The sequence below is a fragment of the Ostrea edulis genome, chromosome 3 (assembly GCF_947568905.1).
Source record: "Ostrea edulis chromosome 3, xbOstEdul1.1, whole genome shotgun sequence".
Taxonomy (NCBI): Eukaryota; Metazoa; Mollusca; class Bivalvia; order Ostreida; family Ostreidae; genus Ostrea; species Ostrea edulis.
Genome location: NC_079166.1, coordinates 89,048,319 through 89,073,966, shown reverse-complemented (window position 1 = coordinate 89,073,966; position 25,648 = coordinate 89,048,319). Strand labels below are relative to the sequence as shown.

The window sequence follows — 25,648 nt, the reverse complement described above, 5'->3', positions numbered from 1 at the left end:
TATACCCCCTCCACCTCCACAACTTTGTTGCGGGTGGTATAATCAATGTCAGTTTTGAATGAACAGCAAAGCTTTACGCCAGCTGTTCACATCGTCACGTATTTCTAGAAAAAAATAAGATGAATTTTCTATATTTACATTTGGAATATTCCCGGCCGTAAAATAGACGTATACTTTATAAAGTAAATTGAGCAATATCCACACGCACATCCAATCTAATTAAAATCAGATTCTAGAATATGCTCACAATCGCTACTTCTTGCCCAGAGTATACGGCGCGGATCTAAGAAGTCTGATTTTAATTAGATTGACGTACATCATGCACAGTCATGAGGAAATGGCTATCATTCAAACATCGGAATTATACATAATTGGAAATATCGGATCCGATTCACGTGATCCCACCTCTGGTATATCCTGGGGTCCGTGTTTGCCCAACTCTGAATTTTGTATTGGTTATAGCAGCTATGAGATTGGCCACTGTTTGTTATTGTCACCTTTCATCAGTGAGAGATCTCTGGTACGTGCTAATTTATACAAGTTTCAAAATGTTTGAGCTCTCGACATTCACTTATTGATACAGATGTAATATAGTTCATTCCACTCTGTTCACTGTTGAGTCCCATGACCGTTTTCTTTGGGGGGAAACCCATGCAACAACAAAGGCTTCATGACTTATCAACATTTGACATATACCGGAATTCTTTTGGCAGTTTGTAATTAAAAAGGGGAAAAAATCATAAAACAATAAAATTTGATTGATACAAGCTTAGATCTTTGGCAGAATATAGAATATTTAATCAACTGCGAAAACTTCGAGGTGTATTCCTACATGTACTGTAATCCGAGCAACGTGTCGATTCAACTTGATCACAATAACGCTGTTTCATACTACATTGAAAATAAACATATTGATTAATGTTCGTTATCTTCACCTTTCATGCTTGATGAAGATAACTATTGCAAAGACCAACACGTTCACCTTTTATATTTATACCTGTTTATTGGTGTATGTAAACATCATATTCAATTTCCACTTCTCCTTTGACGGGTCAACATAAATACATTTATTTGCCTATAATAGCTCTAAAACTTCATAGTTATTTTGGATTTCAAACATTTCGGTTGAGCATCACTGAAGAGACATTATTTGTTGAAATGCGCATCTGGTGCATCAAAATTAGTACCGTATAAGTTTTACATTATGACCCCTGGATCGAGGCCTCTGCTGGTGGACTGTTGGTCCCCGAGGGTCTCTACAGCCCAGTAGCTAAGTACTTCGTTACTAGCTTGAAAATACGGATGTACATTTAATTGCTGTTATAAAATTTAGAAATTCATTTCAAAATTAAGGATTATCTCCCTCGTGCATAGCTCTTATCCTTGGACGAATTTGGCTCCACTTTTTTTGGTTATATTTAGCTCTAAAACTCCATAGTTATTTCGGATTTCAAACATTTCGGTTGAGCATCACTGAAGAGACATTATTTGTCGAAATGCGCATCTGGTGCATCAAAATTGGCACCGTATAAGTTTTACATAGTTAACTTTTTAGAGATGGGGTTCATACATACAGATGCAAATCTTAATACGTTAATAACAAAAGGAGGGGGTGGTGAGAATCACTTCCATCGTCTCCGAGTTTTCAATGCCTATGTTGATGTATACCCATGTTTTTGTACTTTTTGTAAATATCCTTATTCAGAAAACAACAATGGGCATTACAAAAGTAAATCTGTTGTAGGGATCAATAAATGCAATTCAAAGTATTGTCGGAAATATGTTTTAAAATTGCTACTTTCATTTTTGAAATAAACACGTGGGTATGAACTGTGCCGCTTTACGCCTGCATACCTCATCAAGCGCGTTGATTTCGTACCAATGCTATAAAATTCAAGAACATCAATGATAAATGTAAAATTCAACCGCTAATGCATTTTCTTTTTTTATCATTTGTGGATGAAACTGCATATTTTCCGATATAAGTTTTTAAGAATAGTGGACGATTTGTCTGTCCTCCAATGAAAAAAAAAAAGTTTTTCATTAGTGAATAATTTATCTTAACGAACGCAAACGCATCCGTTAATGCGAAATTTATCAGTAGTGGTTGCTACAGAGACTCTGCCTGAAGCAGGCATCTCACCAAACACCTGAATCACTACGTATTCTCTTTGGAGAAGTCGAGAGGCATAGCCTACATCGATGTAGGCTATGCCTCTCGACTTCTCTAAAGAGAATAAGTCACTACCATGACTACGCTGTCACCATTTTGAAACGTGCAGAGATCTGAACACGCTCGTCTTTGCTTAACTTGCGTGATCCAGAGAAATCACTAGAAAAGCTAGCTCAAGAGCGAGGCAGTTGATTTTCACTATGTACTGCCCGCTATACTATGTATGTCAATAATTCGATATTCATATATTCAACGATATCGTGCTTCCATGCCATACGCAGGTTTAAATGTACAAGTCCTCCTTTGACTGTACAAGTCAGCACTTCTCGCAAAAGTCCAGTAGGATAACTATATATGCTACATTAATATGATGCGCATGTTTACATAGTTAGAATAAAAGCTTATCGCGAGTAACATTTCTAACAAATGAGTTATTTGTCATGTGACACTTATAATATAATTCTTTTTATATTCAGATGAACGTATTGTAGGAATGTGACTGATTCCTCAGATATCAGAGGAAAACCGATCAAAAAGGGGAGGAAAACACCTCACCCTACCTGGGAAAATATCCCTTTCTGCCACTTTAGATCAAATCCAGAGCGTTTCAGTTTTCGAAAACAGAACAAATCAGAGGATTTCCTCTGAAAACAGGAAAAATCACACCCCTGGTATTGAGATAGAATATCAAGTTCAGTTCTTGTTCAATTCAACTCTCAGACATCTCCAGTCAGCCTTAGTTGTATATGACATGCATTGCACTCATCCTCTTTAAACGTGGTCAAAACAAAATATCGGCCAATCTGAAATTTGAGTTTAAAGGAACAGGCATGTAGCATAGTCGTTTCAGGGGATTGTTGCTTTCTCTGATCATATATAAACCTCCATAATACAAATAGCATAGAATTTCCCTTATTACAAACATTTTTTCTTGATTCATGTTCTAATTCACCCAAGATATTCATGAAATAAAACTCGGAACACGTGATATAGGATAAGCTCGCTTCCGCGAGTGCAACAAAATTTTAATCATACACGTGTACATGTACATAGACATCTGGAGGCTTAATATTCCACTCAACTCAACCTACAACAGAAAAAAGGTGAAATATTAACAAACCACAAATGTGTAACATATTGCAGTGTAGCATACCATTATCTCACCAGGGTGCGCGTAACGCAATCAACTCAAGGGTTTACTTCGATTGGAAAATCCGAGTTTCATATGTAAAAGACACGTCATTCACAAGCACAAACAAATTAGCAACAGAACGGATTTTTTCTATAAGTCATGATTAATCCGAGTTGTATCGCATGTAAACAAAAATGGCGTCACTGAGCACTCAGAGCGAGCCAGCGCGCTGCGATATCTAATGCTTTAGCACGATAAAGAATCCTAAATATGTAAAGTTAGAGGTCTGGGTGAGTGTGTGTGCGCGTGGGTGTTTGTTTGTGTGAGAAAGAGGCCTAACCCCCCCCCCCCCTAATTGATATCGCCGTCTTTGTACATGGGGTCGAATTTCAATATACACGGGTGTAATGAAGGAATTTAGAATTTATATATATATTCAATCTAATCAAAAATTAAATCTTTTGATCCATTCACCTACGATCATAAGTGAATTAGATTGTACAGTACATACATTGTATCAGGTCTGTGTGTGCAATACAATTTATGTTTCTTTTATGAAAGAAAACAAGTATAGAGTATTAGACCCTATCAACTGACGTCACCGACATGAACTAGGTCAAACAAACTTTAAAGCTATTTAAACACGAGATATCACGCAGTGTATACAAGCCGCACAGGACTAGACTGGAGGTCGAAAGAACAGGGAGGCCATGTTGGATTTACAGGTGAGACAAAATTTTATATACACCTTCTGACATTGCTGTGTCATTAATATCAATATTCAAGTGATCAATGAGATAGATCTCTTCACTTAAATTATAATTTCATACTATTCTGAGAAGGGGGAGAGGGTTTCGTACATCGATGCCAAATACATATCAGTCCAATTTAAAAATATTAAAATTAATGTCCGTAGTTTCCTGACAAAATCTTTCATCAAGATTCATCTTTTTATTGACAGTGAACTTCTCGTGTGACCCCGAGCTCAGAAATGCATCCCCGGCGCAGTGCCCAGGACGTCCTACTGTGTGACCTCTGTAAAACTGCCCCCCTACAGAGTCACTGTAAACTTTGTCATATAAATCTCTGTGTTATCTGTGTCGGTAAACATCTCTCCGATTCCTCTAAAGATCACAATGTCGTGCCCTTTATAAAACACATCAAGTCTACCCCTAACTACCCAAAATGTCCGAAACACGCCGAAAAACATTGTGAAATGTTCTGTGAGAAATGTGACATTCCTGTCTGTTCTACCTGCGTCACCTCAGGTGAACATGAAGGTCACAAATTTTCAGATGTTATGAAAAAACTCGGATCTAAAACAGAAAGTTTACAAAAAGATTTAGAGGAACTCGAGACCAGAATTTACCCGCAATATGAAGAAATGGCGTCCGGTGTCCAAACTGAGAAAGCCGAGTTAGAAACGAATTACGGGAAACTGACAACAGCCGCCGATCAACAAGGAGAACTCTTACACCGGGAGATTACCGCCATTGTCAACAAGAGGAAATCCGACATTACGGAGATGAAAAACAAACACCTGGCCGCTCTCAATAAAAATACAGATGAAATTACAAACCGAATTACAGAACTCAGACAGATCATTCAGGACCTGAAGAAAATACTGGACTCCAATGACGTCTCCTTAACCTCATCTTACAAATCTAGGAATTCCGAATTTAGAACATTACCGCCTAAAGTCCGAGTCACATTACCGAGTTTCTCTCCTCAGAAAATAAACAAAGATCAGCTCAATGAAATGTTCGGTTCTCTGTCGCCATTATCCATTAACATAGAACATGGCGACACAATGAAGTCAGCAGAAGCTGTATCGTCTCCTCCAGTCAAACCATTACTTGATGAGCCGCGCCTCACCGCCACCACAGACACTGGGTATAGACCACGCAGTGTTAGCTGTCTGAGTGAAGATCAAGTCTGGACATGCGGGGATAACGAAATCATGGAGCTCCTCAACCTCCGGGGTAAACTACTGACATCAATACAAACCAAGTCAGGGTACGAACCACAGGACATAGCAGTGACACGGGACGGAGATCTTGTTTATACTGACTATAATGATAACACTATAAACTTAGTTAGGAATAAACAGATACAGACCGTGATCACACTACAGGGGTGGTACCCTCTCTTTGTCTGCTGTACCGCCTCTAACCATCTCCTGGTTACCATGGACAGTGATGATGGAGAACAATCCAAAGTCGTGCGTTACTCCGGCTCCACAGAGAAACAAAGCATTCAGTTTGATGATCAGGGTCGTCCTCTCTACTCATCTGGTAACATTAAATACCTCAGTGAGAACAGGAACCTGGATATCTGTGTGGCTGACTGTGAAGCTAGTGCAGTAGTGGTGGTCAATCAGTCAGGAAAACTCCGATTTAGATACACTGGTCATCCCTCTAATACCAAGCAATCATTTGATCCAGTCGGCATCACTACAGACAGCCAGAGTCACATCCTGACAGCAGACTGTGACAATCAGCGTATCCACATCCTAGATCAGGACGGACAGTTCCTCCGCTACATTCACTGTGGTTTACGCGGTCCATGTGGTTTATGTGTGGACATCAGAGACAACCTCTTTGTGGCTAATGTAGATAATAAAGTGAAGAAAATTCAGTATCTATAAACACAGTGTTAATTACAGATCTCACCACGGTGTTAATTACAGCTCTACACAGTGTTAATTACATTTCTAAACACAGTGCAATTTACAGCCTTGTGTTAATTACAGTGCCATGTTAATTACAGTTCTGTGTTAATTACAGTTCCTTGTTAATTACAGCCCTGAGTTTGTGATGTGTAATTAACATGTTCTTGTGTTTGTGTGTGTAAGGATAGAACACTAGTCTCTCACTGCTGTTTAGTAATTATATCTTACAATATCTGTATTATAATTAATGAGACACTGTTAATCTTAGTATACTAATTACATATACTTATCTATTGACACAGTAGTTGTGTACTTGTGTTGGTGTGTGTAAGGATAGAACATTAGTCTCTCACTGCTGTTTAGTAATTATATCTTACAATATCTGTATTATAATTAATGAGACACTGTTAATCTTAGTATACTAATTACATATACTTATCTATTGACACAGTAGTTGTGTACTTGTGTTGGTGTGTGTAAGGATAGAACATTAGTCTCTCACTGCTGTTTAGTAATTATATCTTACAATATCTGTATTATAATTAATGAGACACTGTTAATCTTAGTATACTAATTACATATACTTATCTATTGACACAGTAGTTGTGTACTTGTGTTGGTGTGTGTAAGGATAGAACATTAGTCTCTCACTGCTGTTTAGTAATTATATCTTACAATATCTGTATTATAATTAATGAGACACTGTTAATCTTAGTATACTAATTACATATACTTATCTATTGACACAGTAGTTGTGTACTTGTGTTGGTGTGTGTAAGGATAGAACATTAGTCTCTCACTGCTGTTTAGTAATTATATCTTACAATATCTGTATTATTATAATTAATGAAACATGATTTATCTTAGTATACTAAGGCCAAATAATTAATCAACAGTTTCTCAGGCCCCATCACATCTGTTGAAAATTATCCACGTGGATTTTTATAAAATCTATATTAGTTTATTTAAGTAAATGAGGTAACACTTGTGTTATAGATATTTATGTAAAAGTTTCAGAAACTTTTATAAAATTTAAGGTATCTTTTTGATCAAATCCATTGTTTCATGCTACAGTCAACATAAAAACAAAAGATAACTCATGCCACAGCCAAGTAAAAACAACCAGCCTGCCTCATCAAGATTTTAATTTTTCACCTGAGAAACTACTTATTAATTTTTTGGTCCAATTACAAATTTAATTGTGTTACTAGTTTCTGATTTCTATACAATTCTTTAAACACATGTGAGTCACTGAATACAATTTGATGAAGGTAAATCAGTTATAGTGAAGTACTTAGGAATTATAGTTATAGTCAGTATTTTGTGTGTAGTCTTGAATTATAGTACATTCACAACTGAGTACTTACATGTACGTGTATACTTGTTTTCATGTGATGAACAGCTGATGGAATGTTATTCTGTTTGTTAATTATATCCTTAATTTTGTGTGCTATTTTTTATGTGGATATATGATAGATAAACATGATTTAGAGTTACAATCTTACATTATTACTGAGTACTTACTTAGATTTATAGTATTGTAGCAGTGACCCCAAACATCCTCCATCACAGATCTTCAGATTCAAGGTCACAGTCTTCTGTTTACCACCAACAAGGTCACAACACTCCACAGTTCCTACAAAATCAACACAGACAAAGTGTATTCATGTCAAACTGTATTGTCAAGAATTGTCTGCATTTCAGAACTTTTAAAATTATTTTCAAAAAGTCCAGTCTATTACAGTATCGTATGTTTACATGTTTGTATATGTGACCTTGATCTTGGAGTCTGACCTACTTTTAAGATAACATAAGCAAGGTTATATCTCCAGAACTATTCAATGTGGGGCTTTAACATTTTGTACAGATATAGATTCCTAAGGAAAGACTCTTTGTTTGATATAGTGATGTTTGACCTTGTGGCCTTGACCTTGAAAATTCACACAATTTGTTAACTATTGATTGAAACTAAAACTTGCTCATAACTTTTGAATGTTGAATGATAGAACTTTCATTTAATGCATTTCTTGTGACATCACCTTTATTTGCTACCAGAGTTTTTCAGCTTGTAACCTTGATCTTGACTTACTAGTAAGAAAAGTTAAAGACAATATATACTGTTTTAGGTTTTCATACTTTGTTTATGTACTTCTTATGGCGAGGCCTTCCATTTCATACCATGATCTTTGACCTTGTATCATGGTTATGTAGTGCCCTTTTGGGCTCTATTGGGGTCACAATATGAGTTTATACTTTTTATAGGAACAAGGTTACTATGTGTAGCCATGTCCACCACCATCGACAAAATTGATGCACAAAAGTCCTATAACTCCTGTAAAATTTATAAAATCAAAATTGCTGTGGAATACGATCAACTACATATGGTGAATAACAATCCTAAAAAATTTGAACAAAATCTGTTGAGTGGTTTCTGAGGAGTTGCATCGACAAATTGTTCCTTTAGTAAAGCGTGTACAGATTCAACAAAGTCCCATGAAATTTGTTGAATCAAAATGGCGGCGTAATATGATCAACTACACATGGTGACTAAGAATCCTACAAAAATATGAACAAAATCTGTTCAGCAGTTTCTGAGGAGTTGCGCCCACAAATCTTTCTATAGTGTAGAATGTGCAAATTCAACAAAGTCCCATAACCCCTATAAAATTTGTTAAATCAAAATGTCGACACAACATGATACACTATAAATGATGACTAACAATCCTACAAAATTTGAACAAAATCCATTGAGCAGTTTTCCAGTTGTGTCCACAAAGTCACGTGGGACGGACAGACACCGGTATTTTTTCTTTGTGTTGCGGTGGGCAACAATAAAGATTTACTCCGTGGCCGAGTGGTTAGAGCATCACTCTCAAAATCACACGGCCTCTCACCTCTGTCGGCGTGGGTTCGAATCCCGCTTGCGCCGGTAAGTGAGAAAGTTTCCCAGTTTACTTTCGAAAGGTCGGTGGTCTCTTCCCAGGTACATTGTATCTGGGTTCTCTCTTCCACCAATAAAAACTGGGCGCCACCATATAACTAAAAAATTGTTGAGTGTGGCGGAAAACATCAATCAATCAATTTAAAGATCACAACAGCTGCATAACAGGGGATTCACCTTGATTCAGATAAGCAAAGTGGCCCACAAAACTTTTTTTTATATGTGCATGATGAATTACCTTTCAGAATTGACAATTTAACTTGGTGTGAGAGTGGTTCTGTGCTACTCCTTAGAGCACCTGTCTAGAGATTCTGAGAGCACCTGTCTAGAGATTCTGAGAGCACCTGTCTAGAAATTCTGAGAGTACTTGACTAGAGAGCACCTGTCCAGAGATTCTGAGAGCACCTGACTAGATATTCAGAGAGCACCTGACTAGAGATTCGGAGAGCACCTGACTAGAGAGACACTGGGTTTGAATTCATATCTAGTCCATTGTATTCCCTGTTATGTACCAAATACTAGTAACTATGTCTGCAATATTCATGGGAAATGGAGTCATCATACAGTTCATATGGGACCAATGCCCCCTGCTTTTGGTACACAGAGTAAGACTAACCAGCCATTTATCAAAGTGAAACAAGAGGTACTGTGAGCAATGCTTACTAAGAATACCTCCTGCTTACCCCAATCTCCCAAAGGGTGTTGTTAATGGGTACCTATTTCCTGAGTGTAAAAAAGAAAGCACATGACAAAACCATGGGTAGTCTCTTCTCTAAGAGTGTGCTTAAGCTTTGACCTTTTAACCCCAAAATCAATAGGGAACATCTTCGTCCCATGGGTAATCCATAGGTATGATATGGTGACTAGGTGGAAAGGATAACACTTTAGAGCCCGGATACCATTGCATCTACAGATGGATGGACGGACTTATTATACTCCCTGCAGCAAACCGGGTTGATTCTAATATACCCCCACACCTTTGTTGATAAGTGACTCCCACTGCCCCTTCCCCCTACAATTGTATATTGGTGTTTTACCAGATGTTTATGACATTCTACAGCTTTAGGTTTAAGTCCAGCAGACTGACCTTATGTTTCCCTGGATCTGAGAGAACTTTAAAAATTCTGTACAACCAATCACTTCATCTTGAATTCTTCAATCAATTTGTACAAGAATACATAGTGATGCATTTATAATATGTCCACGCTAATTGTAGAGAGTTAATTACTCATGGTCAATTCATCACTTATAGGTCAATGACCATACTTCTTTTCTCTGTTATTGATGATTTTCTTTTACTTTAACTTTTATCCCCGATACTTTCATAGTCTTTTCAAAAAGAACGATAGAATGTGTCATAGCCATACAAGGGCCATTACTCTGACAAAATTTATCCAACTAAACCCATATAGAACTTAAACGGTGTATTCTGAACACATATCTTAAGTTTGAAAGTCCAAGTGACTGAATTCCTAAAACAATTATTTGACCAAAACCAAAACGAACAATTAAATGTGTCATAGCAATACAATTTCATCCACTCAAGGGCCATTACTCTGACAATATTTATCCGACTAAAACCATGTGTATTCTCATGCCATATCTATGTTTAAAAAGTCCAAGTGGCTCAATTCCTGACCTCCGAAACTTATTCGACCAAAACCAAATACAAACTTGACCTGCATATTCCCATATCAAAAGTATCCATATCCTGAACTTCAATTCAAAATTTCCATGCATGACTGAGGTAATGAACAAAACTGTTCAAGATTTCTAAGTCCAAGGGGCACAACTCTGTCAAAACAATCTGACTGAAACCATGCATAGAGTAACTTGTCAATGACCTGCATGAATTTTATGATATATTCATTTCTGAAATATCAATTCAAAATGTTCATGTATGACAGAGATAACTATAACTGTCCTAACAGGACTGATGCCCCCGCTGTGCAACATTGGATGGTGGGAAATAGTGAATTGTGATCATTTGCATGGGGTATAATGGGTGGAAACTATGAATTATTTAATTTTTTCTAAGTCTAAGGGGCACAACTCTGTTAGAAACCACACAAGCATAACTTAATTTGGGTTTTGTCATAATGTATCTTTATACCAAATTTCAGTGGAATATGTACATCAATAGAAGAGATGATAATTGGAAACTGAATTATGATGAAATGACAGAATGACAGAAGAACGGAATGACATAAACAGGTCAACACTACATGTCCGTGTCATTTCATAGTGGAGGCATAAAAATGGAACATTTTACATGACTTCATTAACAAACCTGACATTTTCTACAGCAAGAGAGCTCTCCAAGTCCTACAATATGCCAGAGTCTCAGGAAATTTATTCTCGTCAATCAGCCAGGCTTCTCCAGTAACCTTTATCCTGCAAAATTTATTCTCATATAAAGGATTGGAAAACCAAATAATGACCTCTCCATACCATTATATAATGTCTTTAGAACACAGACGTCTACAAAATTCCATGTAATCATTTTGAACGTACCATAATGAGACCAAACCACAATGCAAAAACTTTCATAAAACAATATCTGGTCTCTGTATCCATCAAGTGCTATACATCATCAACGAAAATAGTTCTCCACCCTTCAACTCCAAACGTAAAGTTCAGAAAATAGTTCTCCACCCCCTCACCTCCCAACGTAAACTTCATAATAGTTTTCCATCCCCTCACCTCCCAACGCAAAGATCAGAAACCCCCCCCCCCCTCCGCCCCCCACTCACCTCCCAACGTTGTTCCCCTCATCACCTCCATACGTAAAATTCAGAAAATAGTTTTCCACCCCTCACTTCCCAAGATCAAGTGCAGAAAATAGTTCTCCACCCCCTCAACTTCCAATGTAAAGTTCAGAAAATAGTTCTCTACCCCTCAACTTCCAATGTAAAGTTCAGAAAATAGTTCTCTACCCCTCAACTCCCTATGTAAAGTTCAGAAAATAGTTCTACATCCCCTCACCTTAAAATGAAAATTAAGAAAATAGTTCTCCACCCGCTCACCTCCCAACACAAAGTTCAGAAGATAGTTCTCCACCCCCGTAACTTCCAAATTAAGTTCACAAAATAGCTATCTACCCCATACCCTGCCAACATCAAGTTCAGAAAATAAATTGCCAACTCATCACTTCTCAACGTTAAGTTCAGAAATTAGTTCTCCACCCCCTCACCTTAAAAAGCGAATTTCAGAAAATAATCTCCATCCCCTCATCTCCCAAAATTAAGTTAATAAAATAGTTCTCCAACCCCTCACCTCCCAACTCAAAGTTCAGAAAATAGTTCCACACTCTCACCTCCCAACGTTAAGTTCAGAAAATAGTTCTCCATCTCCTCAACTCCCAATGTAAAGTTCAGAAAACAGTTCTCCATTCCTCACCTCAGAACGTAAAGTTCAGAAATTATATCTCCACCCTCCCAACTCCCCATGTAAAGTTCAGAAAATAGATCTACATCCCCTCACCTCCAAACGTAAAATTAAGAAAATAGTTCTCCACCCTCTCAACTTCCAAAGAAAAGTGACGAAAATAGATCTCCACCCCTCATCTCCCAAGGTAAATTTCATAAATAGTTCGCCATCCCCTCGAATCCCAACGTCAAGTTCAGAAAATAGTTCTCCACTCCTCACCTCCGAACATGAAGTTCAGAAAATAGATCACCACCCCCTCCACTCCCAATGTAAAGTTCAGAAAATAGTTCTCGACTCCTCACCTCAGAACGTGAAGTTCATAAAATAATCTCCTTTCCATCATCTCCCAAAATTAAGTTAATAAAATAGTTCTCCAACCCCTCACCTCGCAACACAAAGTTCAGAAAATAGTTCTCCACCCTCTCACCTCCCAACGTTAAGTTCAGAGAATAGTTCTCCACCCCCTCAACTCCCAACGTCAAATTCAAAAAATAGTTCTCCACTCCTCACCTCCGAACATGAAGTTCAGAAAATAGATCTCCTCCCTCTCAACTCCCCATGTAAAAGTTCAGAAAATAGTTCTACATCCCCTCACCTCCAAAATGTAAAATTAATAAAATAGTTCTCCATCCGCTCACCTCCCGACAAACTTCAGAAAATAGCTCTCCACCCCCTAAACCCCAGAACGAAAAATAACGAAAAAAGTCCTCCATCCCTCACCTTTCAACATAAAGCTAAAAAAATGGTTCTCCACCCCTCACCTCCCAATGTAACGTTCAGAAAATAAATTGACAACTCATCACCTCTCAACGTTAAGTTAAGAAATTAGTTCTCAACACCTTCACCTCCCAACATAAAATTCAGAAAATAGTTCTCTACCCCCTCATCTCCAAAAGTCAAGTTACGAAAATAGTTCTCCACTCCTCACCAATCAATGTTAAGTTAAACAATTAGTTCTCCACCCCTTCACCACCAAACGAAAAGTTCAGAAAATAGTTCTCCCAAAGTCAAGTTACGAAAATAGTTCTCAACTCCTTACCTCTCAACGTTAGGTTAAGAAATTAAATCTCCGCCCCCTCACTTCCCAATGTAAACTTCAGAAAATAGTTCTCCACCCCTCACCTACCAACGTAAAGTTCAAAAAATGGTTCTCCATTCCCTCACCTTCAAACATCAAGTTCAGAAAATAAATTGCCAACTCATCACTCCCTCACCTCCCAACGTTAAGTTAAGAAATTAGTTCTTCACCCCCTCATATCCCACCATAAATTTCAGATAATAGTTCTCCACCCCTCACCTCCCAACGTTAAGTTCCAAAAATAGTTCTCCACTCCTTCAACTCCCAATGTAAAATTCAGAAAATAGTTCTCCACCCCCTCACTTTCCAACATCAAATTCAGAAAGTATTCTCCACCCCTCAACTCCCAATGTAAAGTTCAGAAAACAGTTCTACATCCCCTCACCTTCCAAATGTGAAATTAAGAATATAGTTCTCCACCCGCTCACCTCCCGACGCAAAGTTCAGAAAATAGTTCTCCACTCCCTCAACTCCCAATAAAAAGTGACGAAAATAGTTCTCCACCCCTCACCTCCCAACGTAAATTTCATAATAGTTCTCCATCCCCTCATCTCCTAACGCAAAGTTCAGAAAATGGTTCTCTACCCCTCACCTCTCAACGTAAAATTCAGAAAATAGTTCTCCACCCCCTCACCTCCCAACACAAAGTTCAGAAAATAGTTCTCAAACCCCTCACCTCCCAACGCAAAGTTCAGAAAAATAGTTTTCCATCCTCTCACCTCCCAACATCAAGTTCAGAAAATAGTTCTCCACCCCTTCACCACCAAACGAAAAGTTCAGAAAATAGTTCTGCACCCCCTCACCTCACAAAGTCAAGTTACAAAAATAGTTCTCCACTCCTCACCTATCAATGTTAAGTTAAGAAATTAGTTCTCCACGCCCTCACCTCCCAACGTAAAGTTCAGAAAATTGTTCTCCACCCCCTCACCTCCCAAAGTCGAGTTACGAAAATCGTTCTCCACTCCTCACCTCCCAACGTAAAGTTAAAAAATTAGTTCTCCACCCCCTCACTTCCCAAGATAAAGTTCAGAAAACAGTTCTACATCCCCTCACCTTCCAAATGTGAAATTAAGAATATAGTTCTCCACCCGCTCACCTCCCGACGCAAAGTTCAGAAAATAATTCTTCATTCCCTCAACTCCCAACAAAAAGTGACGAAAATAGTTCTCCACCCCTCACCTTCCAACGTAAATTTCATAATAGTTCTCCAACCCCTCACCTCCCAACGCAAAGTTCAGAAAAATAGTTTTCCATCCCCTCACCTCCCAACATCAAGTTCAGAAAATAGTTCTCCACCCCTTCACCACCAAACGAAAAGTTCAGAAAATAGTTCTCCACCCCTTCACCACCAAACGAAAAGTTCAGAAAATAGTTCTCCACCCCCTCACCTCACAAAGTCAAGTTACAAAAATAGTTCTCCACTCCTCACCTCCCAACGTAAAGTTAAAAAATTAGTTCTCCACCCCCTCACTTCCCAAGATAAAGTTCAGAAAATAGTTCTCCATCCCCTAACCTTCCAACGTAAAATTCAGAAAATAATTCTCCAACCCCTCACCTCCCAACGCAAAGTTCAAAAAATAGTTCTCCACCCCTCCCCACACCTCCCAATGCAAAGTTCAGAAAATGGTTCTCCAACCCTTCACCTTAAAAAGTAAATTTCAGAAAATATTTCTCCATTAACTTTAAGTTCAGAAAATAGTTCTCCGCCCCCTCACCTACCAACGCAAAGTTCAGAAAATAGCTATCCACCCTTTCACCATCCAACAAAAAGTTAAGAAAATACTTCTCCATCCCCTCACCTTCAAACGCAAAGTTCAGAAAATAGTTTCACCCTCTCACCTACCAATGTTAAGTTCCAAAAATAGTTCTCCACCCCTTCAACTCCCAATGTAAAATTCAGAAAATAGTTCTCCACCCCCTCACTTTCAAACATCAAATTCAGAAAGTAGTTCTCCACCCCTCAACTCCCAATGTAAAGTTCAGAAAACAGTTCTACATCCCCTCACTTTCCAAACGTGAAATTAAGAATATAGTTCTCCACCCGCTCACCTCCCGACGCAAAGTTCAAGAAATAGTTCTCCACCCCTCACCTCCCAACGTAAATTTCATAATAGTTCTCCATCCCCTCACCTCCTAACGCAAAGCTCAGAAAATGGTTCTCTACCCCTCACCTCTCAATGTGAAATTCAGAAGATAGTTTTCCACCCCCTCACCTCCCAAACTCAAGTTACGAAAATAGTTCTCCACTCCTCACCTCCCAATGTTAAGTTAAGAAATTAGTTCTCAACCCCTCACCACCCAACGTAAAGTTTAGAAAATAGTTCTCCACCCTCTCACCTCCCAGCGTAAAGTTCAGAAAATAGTTCTCCGCCCCCTCACCCACCAAAGCAAAGAGTTCAGAATATAGCTATCCATCCCTTCACCTCCAAACGTAAAGTTCAGAAAAAAAAATGCCAACTCATTACCTTTCAATGTTAAGTGCGGAAAATAGTTCTCGACCCCCTCAAATTAAAACGTGAATTTCAGAAAATAATCTCCATCCCCTCATCTTCCAGAATTAACTTAATAAAATAGTCCTCACCTCCCAACGCAAAGTTCAGAAAATAGTTCTTTACCCCCTCATCTCCCAATGCAAAGTTCAGAAAACAATTCTCCATCCCCCTTACCTTAAAAAGTGAATTGCAGAAAATAGTTCTCCATCCCCTTATCCCCCAACATTAATTTCAGAAAATAGTTCTCCGCCCCCTCACCCACCAAAGCAAAGTTCAGAAAATAGCTATCCACCCCTCACCTCCCAACGTTAAGTTCAGAAAATAGTTCTCCACCCCCTCACCTACCAACAAAGAGTTCAGAATATAGCTATCCATCCCTTCACTTCCAAACGTAAAGTTCTGAAAATAGTTCTCCACCCCCTCACCTCCCAGCGCAAATTTCAGAAAGGGCATCGGACTATCTATTACAATGCAAATGTTAATCCCCTTCTGTGGCCTTAATCAAACTACCTCCCAGGACCACGATTAAAACACACTCAAATCTGCACTACTTGAGGAGGATTACACATCAATCATGGACCTACTGTTCTTGAGAACAACATAATTCTTAAATATTTCTCCCCATAATTCCCATGTAAAACATTGATTTCCTTTTGTGACCCTACCCTACCCCCACAGGACTGGGGTCATGATTTGAAGAAATTTGAATCAGCATTACCAGAGAATGCTTACATAATGTATCAATATGACAAATCATGGCCTTTATAAAAAAAAATAATGTGTAAAATTTTGATCACCTAATCTGTCCCTATCCCATCCCCTAATTCAAACAATTCAGAATTTACCATATGTCAGGAAGGCTTCACAACATCGCTCATCGTTTCTAGCTCAGTGGTTCATATCTCTAGCCCAGTGGTTCATTTTTCTAGCTCAGTGGTTCATGGTTCTAGCTCAGTGGTTCATGTTTCTAGTTCAGTGGTTCATATTTCTAACTCAGTGGTTCATGTTTCTAGCTCAGTGGTTCGTGTTTCTAACTCAGTGGTTCATGTTTCTAACTCAGTGGTTCATGTTTCTAGCCCAGTGGTTCATGTTTCTAGCCCAGTGGTTCATGTTTCTAGCTCAGTGGTTCATGTTTCTAGCCCAGTGGTTCATGTTTCTAGCTCAGTGGTTCATGTTTCTAACTCAGTGGTTCATGTTTCTAACTCAGTGGTTCATGTTTCTTACTCAGTGGTTCATGTTTCTAGCCCAGTGGTTCATGAGAAGATTTTTAAATGACCCCATCCTAGTTTTTGCCATTTCTTATCTCAGTCACTTTTGAAGGAGGCAAGGCCCTTCATTTGAACCCAAGGATATTCTGTACAAAATTTGGTAGAAATCTGGCCCTGTGAATGTAGAGAAGCTGTGTTAAGTTTACAGATGAAAGGACAGACGGAAAACAGAAGAGTGATGATCAGAAAAGTTCGCTTTAACTTACAACTTAAGTGAATTAAAAACATGACAGTTTTACCAGCTCCATACCAAACACTGTCTCCAGATATGGATCAGATTGTAAGGTAACCTCCTTCTCTTTTTAAGGGACAGGAAATGCCCCTGTGGCCAGGGTGCCACCATCACAATTAGGCTCAGGAAGCTGAAAAACCAAAGTGGAAATGAGTGCTGGAATGACCAGGAATTGGACAGGTGAAATTTTGTTCAAGTTAAAAATCGTAAGTATTTTTTTAAAGATAATTTTGGCAGGCAAACTAACTCTATCAGTTTCGTGACAAAATATAAAGGGGGGACTCGCAGGCATAATTGGTCACCTGAGTATTAGTTAAAGGTAACACTAGGATACAAAATCTACGCTAACTTTCTTATATTGGAACCGCAGCTGTGGTCTAGAGGTTAGAGTGCCCCCCCCCCCCCCCCCCTTCAGAAAGTCAGGGTTCAAAACCCGGCCGCAACAGACTTTAAGTCGTTAAAACAGGTAGTGACAGTTCCATCGCCAAACGCTCGGCATCAGTAGTGAATGTCACGGGTCCTCAGAGATGAGCTTAAAAATGGATGTCCCATCTCTCAGTGGGTGTGGCAAGCTAAAGAACCCTCATAAAATTTGAAAACCTTTATCGGTCTTGGTGACATCTCCATATAAGCGTCTCCATGTGAGTGAAAAATTCTCGAGAGATGTTAAACAAGATTCAATCAATCAATCTTATATTGACCCAGCCATAGAGCCTGAATTTGACAAAGGACCAATGTGTTACAGCCTCACTCTGGCTAAGGGGCAATCAATTTTACATTTTGAATTAGAGGACTTTTCATACATCATAACAAAGTGTTCAGAAGGTGGAACCTCCTACATATTATCCAAACAGACGGACATACAGACATTGCTTTCATACCATAATATGTCCCAACTACAGACGGACATACACACAATGCAGTACCATAATACGTCCCATCTACAGACGGACATACAGACATTGATACACCATAATATGTCCCATCTACAGACGGACATACATTGATACACCATAATATGTCCCATCTACAGACGGACATACAGACATTGCTACACCATAATACGTCCCATCTACAGACGGACATACAGACATTGCTACACCATAATATGTCCCATCTACAGACGGACATACAGACATTGATACACCATAATATGTCCCATCTACAGACGGACATACATACATTGATACACCATAATATGTCCCATCTACAGACGGACATACAGACATTGCTGTACCGTAATATGTCCCATTATACAGAGGAATATACAGACAATGCTGTACCATAATACGCCCCATCTACAGACGGGCATACAGATATTGATATACATGTACCATAATATGTCCAATCTACAGACAGACATACAGACATTGCTGTACCGTAATACGTCCCATCTACAGACGAATATACAGACATTACTGTACCATAATACGTCCCATCTACAAACGGACATACAGACATTGCTGTACCATAATATGTCCCATCTACAGATGGACATACAGATATTGCTGTACCATAATATGTCCCATCTATAGACGGACATACAGACATTACTGTACCATAATACGTCCCATCTACAAACGGACATACAGACATTGCTGTACCATAATACGTCCCATCTACAGATGGACATACAGACATTGCTGTACCATAATATGTCCCATCTATAGACAGACATACAGACATTGCTGTACCGAATTACTTTCATCAAAAGACAGGTATATAAAAATGTTCAATTGTTAATGTACGACAGACGACACACGATGGATGCATACCAATAGCAGTACGTCACCAGAGTCACTCAGGTAACCTAAAATTGCATTCCTAGAAAGTCAGGTACACGAAATCTACTCTAAATATGTAGATAATTATAATTTTTGTAAACAGAAATCTACTGTTAAATATTTAGATCATATGTAAACTTAGCTGCAATAATGTAGCCCTCTCTGATTTTTTTTTTTTTTTTTTTTTTTTTTAGGAGAGGGCTACAACTCCTTAGGATCTCCGTAATGGTGCAAATGCGGGAGTGATTCACTCCCGCAACATTTGCGCTCATTCTAAACATTTGCTGACTTTCTTTACGTAAATAAAATGATATTCTATGTTTCTTAGTCAATATATAAATTTACAACCTGCAACTTAAGGTTTGTGAGGCTCTATTCTACCGTTTTCAACAATTTCGATAAATTCCAATTTCTCGATTCATATTTGTGCGCCATGTTTGATGTACTGAAGTATAAACTTCCGATTGTCAAGTCATTTGCATATGCCATATAAGGTAGTATTTACTTCAATGGAAAAGTATGGAGGCGAAAGCTATTTCGTCGGTATTGAAAAGGTTTGAATTTAATATCAAGTTAAAAACCGAACAGCCGAGTGTAAATTCTTTCTGCAACAATATGATTTTCCTTTCTTTGTCGAAGTGGCTCGAGTAACTACATTTTCGCGCTGATTGTCAATGCTTAGGTTTTTCATTAGATCCACCTACGAGATCTCGCGATAACAAGCATGGCGGAGCAGACGAAGAATTTTGCATGATGTACATTGTATTTAATGAAAAACACCTTTATTAGACATGCCCGAGCACAAAGTTGGTACTCCTTTTGGTGTAAACAACATTTGGGACTAATACACAGAGTTTATTATCGGTTATTTATAAAATTATTTTGCACCATTACGGAGATCCTATGGAATTGTAGCCCTATCCCGAAAACGTCAGAATTAAAAAAAATTGGATAGGGCTACATTATTGCAGCTAATGTAAACTGAAATCTGCTGCTAAATATGTAGATATATGTAGATAATATAATTATGTAAACTGAAACCTACTTCTAAATATGTAGATATATGTTGATAATTATATGTAAACTGAAATATACTGCTAAATATGTAGATATATGTTGATAATTATATGTAAACAGAAATCTACTGTTAAATATTTAGATCATATGTAAACTGAAATCTGCTGCTAAATATGTAGATATATGTAGATAATATAATTATGTAAACTGAAACCTACTGCTAAATATGTAGATATATGTTGATAATTATATGTAAACTGAAATATACTGTTAAATATGTAGATAATATATGTAAACTGAAATCTACTGCTAAATATGTAGATATATGTTGATAATTATATGGAAATAAAATTTACTAAAATCTACTGTTAAATATATAGATATATGTAGAGAATTGTATGTAAACTGAAATAATGTGTGCACTACAGTTATAAAACTTACATATATCTTTTGACTTATGACCAAATTTACAACATTCATACATTATGTAGAATAACATCATTAACAAGACTATTAGTGTTGTATCATAATTCACATAGTCTAAGGGAGGTAACTGTAATAGGTCACCAGAGTCATGCTCTTTCCTGAGTCTAAACTTATTACAAGAAAACAAATACTTCTCTGACTCTTCATAGGGTAGATGAGGATTCCCACTGATTGCTACACTCCAGCAATGTTTATAAAAGTGTTCAGCCTCCACTAGCAGGTAATGATGGGCTGGTGAGTTAAGGAAACTTCTGCCCACAAACACATACACGTCCCTAAAAAATTCATTGATAAATTATGATCAAATTAGAATGTGATTGGGGCTGTTCAATGATTGAGTCACAGATGTTGTGAGCTGGTGCATGTCAAGACTCTCAGGAGAAACGAGTGTCTACCTGTAATTATCCCTGTTTAGAGTGATGACATGTACAATAACCCCTGTATTCAAGTATGTCACTCTTACGACTAGCAACACAAACTGTATACTTCTTCAATGAAACTGTCACCTCAAAGCACGGAATAATTAAAATGGTGAAAAAGAATTAACTTAGTTGAATATATGGTCACTTCCTCGATGACGATGACAAAAAGAAGATGATACCGACTGTTGTCTATGAAGAAGACCCCCAGACTTATTTTCATAGTGACCATAGTGCTTAAGAGTAATCTTATTACAGTTTATTTCTAGTCATCATGATCTATTGTTTTAAAATATTAATTAAGCTCTGATTTTATTTATATTATTTCATTTTGATTATGTTTATTACCTATTATTATCCTTCAACATGTTTAATATAAGTAAGACTACTTATCTTTTAAAGTTTCTAAATATATTTTTGTTCCTTAATTATTTGGTAGCAGTTGACTAGGTAGGTAGGTAGGTAGGTAGGTGGGAGGGAGGGAGGTATAATATATATAAATATATATATATATAATGTTAGTTTAACAATATATGTTTTAATTCTAAGAATATTTTGTTAATGAAAGTGTTTTATTTTATTCAATCATGAAATCTAAGCCCGTTGATTTCATAATATGCATTGGTTCAAAGGGGCAGTAAAAGTTCTGAAATGACCAGTAAAAATCTAAGTTGAAAACTGACCAAGTGACCAGGAAATAAAAATAAACAAGAGATGTTTGTAAAACACATATGCCCCCCATGGTGCAAAATAGAAAAGGGTTATACACACACATCATTTAATTGATAGTAGTCATAATCATCAATTCAAAATATTGAGCAGACAATATCTTCCTATGTCCAGAGTGGATTGACTATGTGACCTAAAAATCAATAGGGGTCATCTACTCCTTATGCTGTACCAGTGTACCAAGTTTGGTGTCAATCAAGCAAATAATTCTTAAAATATAGGAGACAATATATTACTATGTCCAGTTCAACAATTGACTTTTGACCTCAAAATCAATATGGGTCATCTTCTCCTGAAGATGTACCAGTGTACCAAATTTGATGTCTGTCAAGCAAAATGGTAATCAAGATATTGAGTGGACAGTGTATTACTATGTCCAGTTTGACCCTTGACCTTTGACCATGTGACCTCAAAATCAATAGGAGTCATCTTCTCCTGAATATACACCACTGTTAGTGATGGGAATCAGTGAGAATTTCATAATCAATGATTGGTTTACTGTACACCTAAATAATTATCGATTATAATCGAACATAGAAAAATTCTATAATAATTAAAGTAATTTAAGTACATAAGTACTAAAAAAGTGTAAATAAATATTTTCTATGCTTATATTTGTTGTTTCTATAGCTGAGAGAGTGTTAAAGTGAATATTTTCTGCGTGTATTTTTTTTCTTCTTTTAATTACATATATAAAAGTCGCCAAAAAACAGATATCGTTTGCTTCAGTTACGGCCTGTATATCAAAGTTAAATGTCATTAACTGACGATGATCCGGCTGAATTAAAATATAATAAGGGCCTAACGTTCAGCAAAGCAAAATGAGGAAAGAAATTCATTTTATTAAAAACAAAATTAAAACAGATAAATCAAAAGAGATTTATTGTCACCAACTGAAAACACGATCCGCATGTGCAGAGTAATAGTGGCCTTTGAAAGCGTTTTTTATATGCGTAATTCCCACATGGCTTTGCTAGTATCAAGATTCTCTTTGATAATCATTAATGGTCCTTCGTTTATATGCCTGAATCAAAGTACGTCTATCTCAGTATCTGACCAAGCGAACATGCTTTATTCCCTGTGTATGGATACTTTCGCATTCGGGTGTGCCACCGTTACAATAAATAAAACATTTATGGAACAGGGGCTTCTTATCCATTTTGTTCTCAATCTATATATAAATATAGGTTGAGAACAAAATGGATAAGAAGCCCCTGTGCATTTAGATTGCTAAATAAGTCACGGTAGGAATATTCTTCAAAAACTAGTCGTTGAGAAAACAAAATCTAAAAACCGAATAATTGGAATACAATTTTCATAATCGAGCGCTTAGAATTTGTCAACAATCGACTGATGTTCGATTATAATAGATGATTGGAACACCACTAACCACTGTACTAAGTTTGATGTCTGTCAAGCAAAGGGTTCTCAAGATATTGAATGGACAGTATATTCCTATGTCCAGTTTGACCCTTGACCTTTGACCATGTGACCTCAAAATCAATAGAGGTCATCTTCTCCTAAAGATGTACCAGTGTACCAAGTTTGATGTCTGTCAAGCAAAGGGTTCTCAAGATATTGAACAGACAGTATATTCCTATGTCCAGCTTGACCCTTGACCATGTGACCTCAAAATCAATAAGGGTCATCTTCTCCTGAAGATGTACCAGTGTACCAAGTTTGACGTCTGTCAAGCAAAGGGTTCTCAAGATATTTAGCGGACATTATATTCCTATGTCCAGACTAGATTGACCCCTGACCTTTGACTTTTTGACCTGAAAAACAATAGGGGTCCTCTTCTAATCATAACCAACCCACATATGAAATATCATTATCATCAAGTGAATGGTTCTCAAGATATTGAGCAGACAACATGTGGTCTACCGACTGACCGACCGACCGACAATATGCCCCTCTTCTTTGAAGGGGGGGGGGGGGGGGCATAATAAAATAATCTAACCCTGTACCTGTTGAGCTGAGGGTTGCCATGTCGTGGGTTGTGCTCTACGGCGTGAAAGGGCAACCTACAGCATGTTCCATACATGCTCAATCGGGTTCAAGTCCTGCGAGCGCGCTGGCCAGTCCATATGTACAATCATCTCCTGCTGAAGGTACTGCTCCACCACCCTGGCGCGATGTGGCCCAATCATACCCTGGGGTCATGTTTTTAATAAACTTGAATCTACACTATGTCAGGAAGCTTTCATGAAAATTTGTACTTTCCTTGCCCAGAGGTTCTCGAGAAGAACATTTTCAAAGATTTTGATCCCCTATTGTGGCCCCACCCCACACAGGGGTCATGGTTTTAACAAACTTGAATCTGCACTATGTCAGAAAGCTTTCATGTCAATATCAGCTTTTCTGTCCTTGTGGTTTTTGATGAGAAGATTTTTAAATAACCCCACCCTATTTTTGCATTTTTGTGATTATCTCCCCTTTGAATGGTGCATGAACCTTGAAAGTCCTTCACCAAAGTATGCTTTTTGCCAAGTTTGGTTGAAATTGGCCCTGTGATTCTGGAGAAGTTGAAAATGTAAAAAGTTTACAGACAGACAGTAGACAACAGGCGATCAGAAAGCTTATTCAGGTGAGCTAATAACTTTGATCAAAGGAAGAGTATAACTAAACTCCGCATTTCTACACATTAATTAAATAAAGGGAAGGTATACAGGACCTGAAGTCAGTATGCTTTCATTGTGATGTGCAGGAGGTTGGAGACAAACAGTGTATGCTTGTCAATATAAAAATATGAGAGGTTAATTACAATTAATGGAAACCATCTCTAGAATCAACTCAAATTTCTCTTTTTGACACCTACTGAGAAACAAAATATATGGATCCTTTAAAGTAAAGAGGTTTTATGTTTTCATGGAAACAGTAAAGAATCAATGTAAAAACATAATGATCATTTAGATCTATACCGGTTTTTAGGATTTTAAATCTTTTTGTTGAATGCACAACATTGTGATGTATTAGGGACTACCAGCTACTTTTACACACAAGCATCATTCTCTCACCAGAGGGCGCGTTACGCACGGAACTCTGGGTAGAGAATGACACAAGCATATTTCATCATGAACACTAGAGATAATAATTATAAGTAAAAATGTTCAGTTTCTTTGTGAAGCAAGTTAACAATAACTTCCGGGGCCATTGATTCGGATTGGTCAATTATTAATTCCTCAGAAATTAATGTCATTCTATCTACTAGGCCTATTAAGAGAGAAATCATGCAAAAATCGTTGTCCGGGACTATCGGGTTTCGGCCGTACTACATTTACCGCGTGCCCCTTATTATAAATTTGGTCAATATAAAATATCTTGTATAGCCTAGATCTGGTATGTATAGGCCTATAGGTAAATAACTAGTAATTCAGTAATACTTAAAGGTACTGTACCTGACAGTCACATTTGTTGAGTACCTGCAACTAGGCCTAAAATAAACTTTCCTTCAGATTCGCCATCCATTTTTCTTTTCACAGCAAGTGTCTTCTGCTTCATAAAGATAGACAACTCTTGTAGAATTTTTAACGTGGAAGGAGTTGTATTTCTTGATAATAAATCAGTGGCGGATCCAGCAAATTATGAAATGGGGTGTTCTACCAAAAAGAGAGGAATCGAAGACGTACACTTGATCCGCTGTATGGTGTCAGACTTCGGTTTTTTATGGGGGTATACATACTCTAGAAGCTATAAATTTGAAATTGTTAAGGAAAGGTATGATCCCCCCCCCCCCCCCCATAAATAGCTATAATAGATGTACATCTACTAATATAAACAGAAAAAATGATATGTAA

At 37.6% G+C, this 25,648-nt stretch overlaps 2 protein-coding genes and 1 long non-coding RNA gene across 6 annotated transcripts; 1 reads left to right on the top strand and 2 right to left on the bottom strand.

Annotated features, from left to right (window-relative positions):
- Positions 1-3,163: 3,163 nt before the first annotated feature.
- On the bottom strand, positions 3,164-4,267 carry LOC125673748 (uncharacterized). Its single transcript, XR_008801401.1, has 2 exons — positions 3,338-4,267; positions 3,164-3,260 (listed from the first exon to the last, which is right to left on the bottom strand). It is a non-coding gene; the product is annotated as an uncharacterized LOC125673748 (long non-coding RNA).
- A 29-nt stretch (positions 4,268-4,296) lies between these two features.
- Positions 4,297-7,468, top strand: LOC130052980 (uncharacterized). The gene has a single exon (XM_056159347.1). The coding sequence runs from the start codon at positions 4,297-4,299 to the stop codon at positions 5,950-5,952; it is 1,656 nt and encodes a 551-aa protein (XP_056015322.1). The 3' UTR covers positions 5,953-7,468.
- Positions 7,469-7,498: 30 nt separating this feature from the next.
- Positions 7,499-25,437, bottom strand: LOC125673729 (uncharacterized). 4 transcript variants are annotated; one of them, XR_008801398.1, is made up of 6 exons: positions 25,274-25,437; positions 20,835-20,978; positions 17,435-17,546; positions 16,762-17,298; positions 11,208-11,311; positions 7,499-7,612 (listed from the first exon to the last, which is right to left on the bottom strand). XR_008801398.1 is itself a non-coding variant. In XM_056159348.1 (5 exons), the coding sequence occupies exons 1-4, from the start codon at positions 23,893-23,895 to the stop codon at positions 11,279-11,281; spliced, it is 366 nt and encodes a 121-aa protein (XP_056015323.1). In that variant the 5' UTR covers positions 23,896-24,848; the 3' UTR covers positions 7,499-7,612; positions 11,208-11,278. The 4 variants fall into 4 exon arrangements, 1 of the variants encoding a protein (XP_056015323.1); XR_008801399.1 differs by lacking the exon at positions 16,762-17,298; XR_008801400.1 differs by lacking the exons at positions 20,835-20,978; positions 25,274-25,437 and adding an exon at positions 19,192-19,333.
- Between the last annotated feature and the right edge of the window lie 211 nt (positions 25,438-25,648).